General features: G+C 39.1%; 2 protein-coding genes across 2 annotated transcripts; one reads left to right on the top strand and one right to left on the bottom strand.

Moving 5' to 3' along the window:
* Positions 1-5,816: 5,816 nt before the first annotated feature.
* On the top strand, positions 5,817-6,857 carry LOC126079935 (olfactory receptor 51T1). The gene has a single exon (XM_049891290.1). The coding sequence runs from the start codon at positions 5,835-5,837 to the stop codon at positions 6,855-6,857; it is 1,023 nt and encodes a 340-aa protein (XP_049747247.1). The 5' UTR covers positions 5,817-5,834.
* A 2,942-nt stretch (positions 6,858-9,799) lies between these two features.
* LOC126079153 (olfactory receptor 51A7-like) lies at positions 9,800-10,735 on the bottom strand. Its single transcript, XM_049890074.1, has one exon. It carries the CDS (start codon positions 10,733-10,735, stop codon positions 9,800-9,802), a length of 936 nt encoding a protein of 311 aa, XP_049746031.1.
* Between the last annotated feature and the right edge of the window lie 475 nt (positions 10,736-11,210).

Below are 11,210 nucleotides of genomic sequence, written 5' to 3' on the forward strand. Positions count from 1 at the left end.
ATAATACTTATTTCATAGGCTTGATGATGAAAAAAAAAAAGACTGTGTTTAAAGGGCATAGTAGAGTTTTTGGCATATATTGTGTTCAACAAATATTTGCGTAATTATATTTAAAAAGGTTAGTGGGCTGCAGATGTGGCTCAGTTAACAGGAAGGCTTATTGGGAGGGATTCCTGCATAAGAGGAGGAACACGCAAATGGCCAGGGGATCATGAGAAATTGAGGATGATGAGAATTGTTAGGAAGAGTACATGTTGGTAGCAGTTAACAGAAGAATACCTCTTTTCTCTGTCCTCTCCAACTCCAGCTCTGATGTTCAGGCAACCTTTCTAACTGAGTATCTGTAGCCTAAGGCTGGTTAAAGAGGAATTGTTGCAATTATCTGACCCAGCCAGTCAGATTTTGTAGACACCCGTTTCTGTCAGCCCCAGGGCCTGCATTCTGCTTCCAGCCCCTGATAGATGGTGTTTGCTTGGATTTGGAAGCAGAATATGAAGCTTAGTCTGAGTTGCTGTAGAAGAACATATCCATACGGGCTTCATCATTCTTGCACCACCCATTCACTCACCAATTAAGATAGCTCTGTGTTTCCTGATGACTCTACTAGGCTGCTTATAAAGCCTTCCACCCTTGGGAGCTGGTTCTGTCCCCCCTCTGTGCTGTTGGTGGTATTTCCTGCTGCTGTGAGCAGGTAAGGAGAGTAAATAAATGGGGAGGAATTAAAGAGAGGGGAACGGTAGGAACAAGGAGGGGAGGGAGAAGAAGCAATGCATTGATGGAAATAACAAGTATGGTGGGATGAAGAATGGAGGGGTATAATGGAACCTAAAAGGAATTGAGATAGGAGGACAGAGGAAAGCAGTAAAGGAGAAAAGAAGGAGAAAAGGGAAAGGGATGCAGAACTCTTTACTTGTGGCTACGATTGTTCAGCAATCGATCGATGATACTAACAGTCTAGCGTGCCAGGTCCTTTTTAGTAGCTAGCATCGAGGGAGAAAAAACAAGCATGCTCAAACTCTCAAGTAACTCACACTCCAGGCAGAAAAAGGAGATGGCACTTTCATATGAAAATTACCAACATCGGCCGCCATACCTCATTATTAAGGGCCAGATGTAAGGACAAAGCAATAAGTGGTAGAGAGATTTACAGACGAGAAGTTTCAGATTAACTGACCCAGAGCTGTCCGGGCAGGGTCCAGATTATGAACAGAATAGGTTTTCGGCATTGAGTAAAGAACACAAGGTGGGGAGGGAGAGATGTAAGTGAAGAAGATATATACACCTTTATTGATGCCAGAAAGCAGGGGTGTTAATCACGGGATCACAAAGTTATTGAGTTAAGAAACTGTTATCAAAGTCATTTAATATAGCCATCTGTATGTGAATGGACAGATCTTACCCTCTGCCTAGCCAATCAAATGGAACCTGTGGTTGAAGACAGAAATCGGTAGCCTATTCCTCTGGTTAGTGGCAGTGCAGAAAAAATCTTGACAAACTGAGGCATTGAACTTTGTCCCACTACTGGTTCCAGAGACCACAAACTCACTGAATTTATAGAGAAAACCCTCTGCTCTTTGTTTTGTCTTCGTATCTCCATTCAATGGAAAGACAAGTTCCCAGGAAGCAAGCAAAATGAGCCTCTTTTTTTCTTCTCTCCCTGATCCTTATTCAGTGGCATCTTTCTGTCCTTTATGAGTCACTGTTCTAGAACAGAATACAACTGGAATATACTTTACTGGCATCTTCTCTCCCTGTTACTCTTCTACTCAAAACTCCTCTCTACATACCCCACATGGGGACAGACACAACAAAAATATGTGCAGATATTCACACATTTTTAAATGCACGTTAACTCCACATACGTTTTTCTTTACATGTGTTGCGAGGATACAGTTCTCTATTTTACTTATTTCTCATCTCTATTATTCTTTTTATGAATCACATAGGTACATGATATAACGATTATTTTATTTTAAAATAAGAATATCACACAGTCCAACTTGTCTCATAAGCCTGGCTTCTCTGATGGTGTGGTTCAGTGTAATAAAAAATGGACTTTGGAATTAGCAGATCTGGTTTTGAATCTTGAATCTGTATCTAGCTATTTTACCTTGGGTATGCTACTTTAACCTCACTGGATCCATTTTATTTCTTTAAAATAGAAGAAAAAATTTACCTCAATTTTTTGCTGGGATTATATAAAATGATACATAAGGCAGCTAGCAAAATGTATGTCATATAACAAGCATGCTAATTCTTCTCCTTTCCCCATAGCCTACCCTCTTTTATTTATTTCCAAATCAATGAAAGAGTGAGCACTCTTCTTTATGTTTTCTGGTTGGTTCTAGGCTCAATCTACATCTCTATCATCCAGTCTTCATCCATCTTTATATCATCTATCATTTATTCACTTATCCATCAATATTTTAACAGTTGCTGTTGAGTAGCCTCTGACTCACGTTGTTGTTGTTAGGTGCCGTCGAGTTGGTACCAACTCATAGAGACCCTGCGCACAACAGGACGAAACACTGCCCGGTCCTGTGCCATCCTTATAATCCTAGTTATGCTTGAGCTCACTTTTGCAGCCACTGTGTCAATCCACCTTGTTGAGGGTCTTCCTTTTTTCCGCTGACCCTGTACTTTGTCAAGAATGATGTTCTTCTCCAAGGACTGATCCTTCCTGACAACATGTCCAAAGTATGTAAGACGCAGTCTCGCCATCCTTGCCTCTAAGGAGCATTCTGGTTGCACTTCTTCCAAGACAGATCTGTTCATTCTTTTGGCAGTCCAGGGTATATTCAATATTCTTTGCCAACACCACAATTCAAAGGCGACAATTCTTCTTCGGTCTTTCTTATTCATTGTCCAGCATTCAGATCGTATGATGTGATTGAAAATACCATGGCTTGAGTCAGGTGCACCTTAGTCTTCAAGGTGACTTCTTTGTTTTTCAACACTTTAAAGAGGTCCTTGTGGCAACCCCAAATGTGTCAGAGTAGAATTTTCCTCCATAGGGTTTTCAATGGTTGATTTTTTGGAAGTAGTTTACCAGACAGTTCTTGCAAGGTGCTTTTGAGTGGACTTGAAAGGTGTTCCCAGAGAGTGTATTCTAGTGAGGGAAAGAAATGTGACCAAGCAATCACAATAAAATATAAGCATTATAAAAAGTATATAAAAAGTGATTTTGGAGGATATTTGATGGACTGAATGGTTTTGTGTTGCAGAGGGACTTATGGATGGTTACTGCCTAAATGGAGATTCACTTATAATACCCAGCTTTGTGAGGCTGAGAAGAAGAAGAATGCAACAGAAATCTCAACAGTTTTGTTCTCAAATAGTTATGTTTTCCTATCTGACTATTTTGTCTTCCCTGGTTTTCCTATTTTGTCTTCCCTGGTTTTCCCAATAGGCCTCCATTAATATTTTGCCTTGGCTTCTTACTTCATTCAATTTTACTAGGTTGTGAGAGTTTTAAATACAGAAATAGTTCTTCACTCATTTCTGTCTTCCTGGCCCTCAGCACAATAACTGGTAGGAAATAGTCATTTAGAGACCTGAGTGGTTGATTTGGTTCAGTGCATTTATAATTTATATCTCATTTGGCATCAGCTTTCCTTTGTCTTACTTTTCTTTCCCAATCAAATACTAAAACCAAAAAACTCATTGCCATCAAGTTGATTGTGACTTATAGTGACCCTATAGGACAGAGTAGAACTGCCTCATATGGTTTCTGAGAAGTGGCTGGTAGATTTGAACTGCCAGCCTTTGGGTTGACAGCTGAGCTCTTAGCAACCAGGGCTCTAACCAAATACTGGCCATGTGTAATGTATCAGTACTAATGATTAAAATAGAAAAAGTATTGCTCCATCTTTTTTTTCCCCATTGATGTAACAAGTGATTATTTCCATCACTGTTATTAGTAGACTGGAGGAGGGTTAAAAAAACAATCCGTGATCCTGCATATTCATTTTTATTCAGTGACAGTTAGGATCTGGCATTAATATTCCTTATATTTACTCTGTCACCAGTGCAGCAAGCCCAGACTACTGAAAGATGAAGACACTTAGGCCCTGCTGTGTCCACATAGACAATTGGGCTAGGTATATCATTCCTTGTTAGCTCTTTGTTGATGACTACTTGAACTAAGTAAAAAAAAAAAAGAAAGAAATCAGCAATGATAATACCAGTAGTCAGTTACAAGTTACAAGTACCCAGTAGAATTGTAATGGTAATATTAAGATTTAGGTCCTAGCTTCTGCTTCCTTTGTCACTCTGGTTCTTTTTCTTTGCAGCTTCCATTTTATATACTTTCTCATCCACTGAACTGCATTTGATTCCAATATGTGATGTCATCTCAGCCTGGCTATTCCTGTAGTAACTCCTTTTGTGTTGCCAGGCCCTACTTTCAGCTCATTCATGCTTTTTCCAAAGTCATTCATCACATGTTGCTGACTGTTCCCATGCACAGATCAACATTCCTGAAAGTAATCTAACAACAGGGATATAACTAGGCCCCACAAAAGTGAATTTCACTAATTTACTTAGGAGAACTCTGTATATTGGCAGAAGTGGTTTACTCATAGCAGGTGAAGGAAAGCAAGGAAGGAGGAATGCACAGTTTGGTCATCCTGGATCCTCCTAATAACATAAAGTAAGTGCAAGGGCTACAGCTCAATCATAGTGTAGCCATTTAAGAAAAGTGTGGTTTCCAAGGTGACTTTTAAACTCTTGTTCTGACCTTGACAAAATATCAGAACTGAGGTAGAAGCTTTTTTGACAGGGGCCTTATGTAGGCTTATCTCCTATGCCCAGATCAGGATACTTAAATCATTTATTTCAAAACAATTTCTGGAATTCTTGGTGAGATTCATTAGAGCAGTCTGCTCGTAGTAAATGGATTCAAGATCATATGGTGGATATCCATGGAAAGCAGTATAAATAGATAACCCCAAGGTATAAGATGGAGATAAGGATAACAGGGATCAGTAAATCAAACCAAAACCAAACCCACTGCTGTAGAGTCAATTCCAACTCATAGCGACCCTATAGGACAGAGTAGAACTGCCCCACAGAGTTTCCAAGGAGTGCCTGGCAGATTTGAACTGCCAACCTCTTGGTTACCAGCTGTAGCACTTAACTACTATGCCACCAGGGATCAGTATACCTGGGAAATTACAGAGACACAGAAATAGAACACCAGACAAATCCAAGCCTCATAAACATGTGCAGTGGAGGAGAAAGTAAGTTACAGGAACTGGAATAGAGAAACCCTTCTAATAGAAAAGTCTAAGAAAGGAGTGTGGTCCATGACAGGGACAATGATAGCTCTGTATACAATATCCCAAACCAGCTTCCAGTAAGAATATTATAGGGTTTGCCTTCACAGGTGCCCAGTAGCTCCTGTGTGCCTCTCCATTACTTCTAGAGCAACTTATGTGGCATGGAGACTTAATACAAAGGTACATCAAGTTGTAGTTGTGGTTGTTGTTGCTTTGTTGGTATGGGCGCATGTGTGTGACAGAAATTGATAGGTACTTGCTACCTCAAGTCAAGGTTAGTCTGGGCACTAGAGTAGGGATTAGCCTAGAGAGACTGATGGTTACAATACAGACAGGGTAGAGGCAGGAAAATGGGGATGGGGTCTGACCAGAAAATCCAAGACACTAAAATTAAGTGATAGGCAAAGTAATTAGATTGGGGATGTTGAATAAAGAGAGACAATTGTGTAATTGTGGAAAGGGTTCAAAAAAGAGATTAGAACATGAGAAAAGGATCGATATCATAATAGGCATGGTAACTATTGCTTCTGTTTTCAGGTGTGTCCTCAATCTACCATGTTAATTTTCAATAACACCACATCGCCCTCCTCAAATTTCCTCCTCACTGCTTTCCCTGGCTTGGAACGTGGTCATGTGTGGATCTCCATTCCTGTGTGCTGTCTCTACACCATTGCCCTCTTGGGGAACAGCATGATTCTGTTTGTCATCATTACTAACAAGAGACTCCACAAGCCTATGTACTATTTCCTCTCGATGCTGTCAGCTGTTGACCTATGCTTGACTATCACAACCCTCCCCACTGTGCTTGGGGTTCTCTGGTTACATTTCCAGGAGATCAGCTTTAAAGCCTGCCTCATTCAAATGTTCTTTATACATACCTTCTCCTTCCTGGAGTCCTCAGTGCTGGTAGCCATGGCCTTTGACCGCTTCATGGCCATCTGTAATCCACTGAAGTATGCCACTATCTTCACAGACATGATGACCACGGTGATTGGGCTGGTCATCTGCATCCGGCAAGTAATTATCATGTTTTTCATGTTTCTAGCTTTGAAGAACATGTCTTTCCAGGGAGGTCAAGAGCTCTCCCATCCATTTTGCTACTTCGCGGACATAATCAAATACGCATATTCTAACCCTTGGGTGGCCAGTTTTGGGGGCATGTTTTTTCAGCTGTATCTGACTGGCACTGACTTATTGTTCATCCTTTTATCCTATGTCCTCATCCTCCGTACTGTTCTGAGCATCGTGGCACCCAAGAAGCAACAAAAAGCCCTTAACACTTGTGTCTGTCACATCTGTGCTGTCACTGTTTTCTACGTGCCAATGATCACCCTATCTATGGCACATCGCCTCTACAGCTCTACTCCAAGAGTGCTCTGTGGCATTTTGGCCAATGTTTATCTGCTTGTACCACCTGTACTGAATCCTGTAATTTATAGCTTGAAGACCAAGACAATCCGCCAGACTATGCTCCAGCTGTTCCAATCCAGGGGTTCAAGCAGATCCAGTGGGAGGGGTCTTAGAGAGGAAGGTGGGGCTGAAATGGTGGGGGATTGTCACAACATGAATTATGTATAAGTAGGAAAGGTATTTAGGACATTGGTATCCCCAGGCATTTTGGTTACTTAGATGATTCCAACTCAATTATTGAAGCAAAGAAAAACAAATTTCTCTGAGCTTATCAAAGAGTTCAAGAATTAATACAATTCAAAATCAAATTAATTGTGTATACGCCCTTCAAATATTTTTAAAAATAATCACATGGGCTCCCATGTACAATAAATGCATAATAAGACCACTTTATCCTGACAAAAAATTTAATGATCTATTTAAGAAAGAAAATTCTTAGGCTACGAATAAATGACAATAATTTTTTTCATTCAGATAAATAAACTCTTATTTTTTTCTTGTGATTAAATTTTCCAGAAGGCAATGAAGGTTTTTCCTTGACTTGGGAAAAAGTTATACATGTGCTCAAATGTACGCACATAGAAATTTGCTATTTAACTCTAGGAAAATCTTGCATGGTTTTCAGTTCCTGAAGTCACCTCTACAGAGCCCTATGTCCCCAGAAATGTATTCCCCGTAACCTATGTTTTCTTTCCTTTCCTCCTTAGCGGAAGTGAAACTTTTTCAGTTCTAATTGCTGTTTTATATTTCCAATGAGTCCAATACGTAAAGTTAGAGATTGCCTTTGATTCTTTTCTCACTGACCAGATATTTAAATACAGTCCTAATTGTGATTCCATAGTCCCTTTTTGGTATCTACTCTGTCTATGAAACACATTCTTTTTGTGTTTCTGCCCTTAATTATTGGATTGTTAACTTCCTACTTAGCTGTTAGCCACTGCCACCTTCCAGTGTACTTGCAATTGCACAGTGTCTTGAATGTTTTCAACAATCTTTAGATTACCTTTATTAACAACACTTGGTTTGTGAAGAAGAAACCTCAGGTACAGGGTTGATATGGTGTTGCAGAGAATTCTTCTACACACAGAATTATGAAACTGTAGTTCTCCCCCAGATAATATCGTGTCTGAACACAGTACACCAAGTAGATATTCTGGTCTGGACCACTTTCTCCTATATCAACTTCATACTCCCTGGCAGGCAGGAAGCACCAGGCCCAAACTCTGGTATGTTAACCTAAACTTTCTTTGACTCATACAAAACTTCATTGTAAAGCTCAAGTGCTGCCAGCTCTGTGACTCTGCTTTGCTTAAGCTCTAATCTCCTCTGCTTTAATCATTACCAACAATATTCACATTTATTTATAGATACTCCTTACTGATTTTGGCAATAGGTTTTCTATCAGTTCAGACGTTCAGTGTTGAGAGTACTTGGAATTTATTAACATATTCTGAGTTGTGAAAGGTGTTTTTCTTTTTTGTTTTTTCATAGCAAATTGGGAGATGTTATATCAGGACCTACTAGCCAGCTGGAATTTTATACGTACTGTATAAGTTTTTGTATAAGTAGCAGAGATATGATAATACATTTAATTTATGAAATCCTTTTGAGGAAACAAAATACAAATATGAAAGACAGACATGCAAACCAATAACATAGCAACATAAGTAGAGAAATGTTGGGGCCACAGAGAATCTCTTAATTCATAATACAAAATAGTTAAGGGTTGACTTATTCTGAATTTTAAGATTTCTACATTTTTCTGCTTCTATGTAATCACAAATAAAAGATGAAAAGAAACAAATGGATTTTTAGAGAAAATAATTCAAGACAATCATCTTTAGTTGACTATCTTTTTTTAATGGAACTATATGTACATGAATATGATTTTATATTGCATAATATGTGGTGATATTTTCTGCTACATTAAAACTCTTTCTAGTTTAAAGTAATTGAATATATCATAGTTCAAAATACCGTGTGCATAAACAAGCAAGAAAAAGTAATTGAATATATCCTAGTTCAAAATACCATGTGCATAAACAAGCAAGAGAGCCATTATTTTATGATATATATTTTTACAACAGCTAATCAAGAATATCAGTGTTTCAAAAATTACTGTATTTCTATCTTTACTACTCCTTACTGTAGCAAAACTATCACTCTATCCTCCTTTTAGTAGCTATGGTTTCATGGACCCCTCAAGTAATGTAGAGAAAAAAGCTGGTCTGTTTTAAAAAATGTTACAAGAGAGTTTATTGTCATCATGATGCATGGCTATTAATGTTCTAAGGTAAAAGAGATAATCACTTATTGTTCTATTTGATTGTTAAGGAAATTAAGAAATATAGAGGTCTATGGCAATGTTTCTTTCTGTGAACAAAATGATTTTCACATTTTGAAATGTGAAATGGGAAATGATTGTAAGCCAAAGCATATTTGACCATAGACATCTTTCACTTAAATGGTGAATCCAGAAGAATTGCCACAAAATTCACTGAAGGCCCCTCAACAAATATTATCTGGAGGCCACCTGGAAGATGACCAGCAACTGGATTGGGGTAGCATCTTTTAACTTCCAAGTCTTTTGATATTCATTTTCTTTATGGAGATAGAATCTCTACTGCACATGTACTTATCCTTGCACTGTGTTGTTAGATGCCATTAGATCGAGATTGGTTCATTGACCTCATGTGGCAGAGTAGAACTGCCCCATAGGGTTTTCTTGGTTGTAATCTTTATGGAAGCAGATCACTAGATCTTTCTCCTACAGCCCCGCTGGGTGGGTTTGAACCGCTTACATTTCAGTTAACAGCCAAGCTCTTAACTATTTGAGCTTGTAAACAGTGTAATTAAACAGTGTAATTAAAATTCCATATCAATGTGTTGATTCATGATTTTAATAACATTGTGTAACTGTCCAATAAATATCTGTCTATATATTTTTTTTATTCCTATATCAGTCCTAAATTTAGAGACCTCAGAGCTGATACAGTACTCCAGGCCATATGCTGTACCAGTTGTAAGGATGATTAAGGCAGATAACCATCACTTCTCCATAACACTTTGCATAGATAGTGCTCACCCTGCTCTCCTTTTTTCCCATATCTTTATCTTACACCCAATTTCCCCAGAAACTTTTCACGAATTTGCTGTGTCTTCACACAATATACAATGGGGTTCATCAAAGGTGGCACTAGCAAGAAAATGTTAGCAATGAGGATCATGGCCATTAGGGATTTGTGCTTGCCAAACCGATGGATGGAGGCCAAAGCAATAATGGGCACATAGAATATAAGCACAGCACAGATGTGGGAGACACAGGTATTGAGGGCCTTGAACCTCTCCTTATGGGATCCAATTCCCATCACAGTCTTTAGGATGAACACATAGGACACAGCAATGAACACACTGTCTGCTATCACACAGAGGGCAACAAAGAAACCATAGAAAAAGTTGACTGTGTTGTCAGAGCAGGCCAGCTTCATGACATCCTGATGGAGACAATAAGAGTGAGAAAGTAGGCTTTTCCTACAATATGTCAACCTTTTCAGAGTGAAAGGAAATGGAAGCACTAAGAACATACTTTTAATGAGAAATACCAGACCTATTTTGGCAACTCTAGCACTGGTCAGGATAGAGCTGTATCTCAGAGGGTTGTGTATGGCTAAAAAGCGGTCAAAGGACATGAGCAGAAGAACTGAGGATTCCATATCTGTGAATCCATGGATGAAGAATTCTTGAGCAAAGCAGGCATTTGGAGAAATTCCTGTGGCATTGAACAAGAAGACCCTTAGCATAGTCGGGAGGGAGGAGAGGGATAGGCCCAGGTCAGAGACCGCCAACATGGAAAGGAAATAGTACATGGGTGCATGGAGTGAGGGCTCTGTTCTGATCACAAAGAGGATGGCGCAATTGCCCAGAATGGCCACTAGGTACATGAGGCAGATAGGGATGGAGATCCAGACATGAATATGTTCCAATCCTGGGATTCCAACCAGGAAGAAGGTGGAGATTTCAATTTCAGAAGAATTGAGAGTGTGCATGGTGAGTAGGTTGGAAAGCATCTATTCCCAGAGCCAAAATTACACTTTTGACAATGTTTGTTGTCCTCATTTTCCTTCTCTCATCACTTTTTTCTGAGGCATAGACAAAGGAAATTCCAGTTTTGGAAAACTTCCCCTGTCAAAAAAGTAAAATAATAAACTTTTTTTCCTAAACATACTGTATGTAGTAGCGTGATATAATGCTAACTGGGAGATCAGGAATAGAGTTATTGTTTTTGACCAGTCACACCTCACCGTAAGGTACTTAGGAAGAATACTCACATAAATAACTCTTCTCGAAATAAATCCATGTTTAACTATTAGGCTTTGCTCTGCCTACTGCCAATTCAGTGAAAAACTTTATACAGCCAGGCTGGACTATGGAGTAACTCCTTTTCCCGGCCCAGAAACAGGCTAGAATTTAAAGACAAACAAACAAACAAATTAAACAAACCGGGAAAATCCACAAAGTAGG

Source organism: Elephas maximus, chromosome 7 (assembly GCF_024166365.1).
Source record: "Elephas maximus indicus isolate mEleMax1 chromosome 7, mEleMax1 primary haplotype, whole genome shotgun sequence".
Classification (NCBI taxonomy): domain Eukaryota; kingdom Metazoa; phylum Chordata; class Mammalia; order Proboscidea; family Elephantidae; genus Elephas; species Elephas maximus.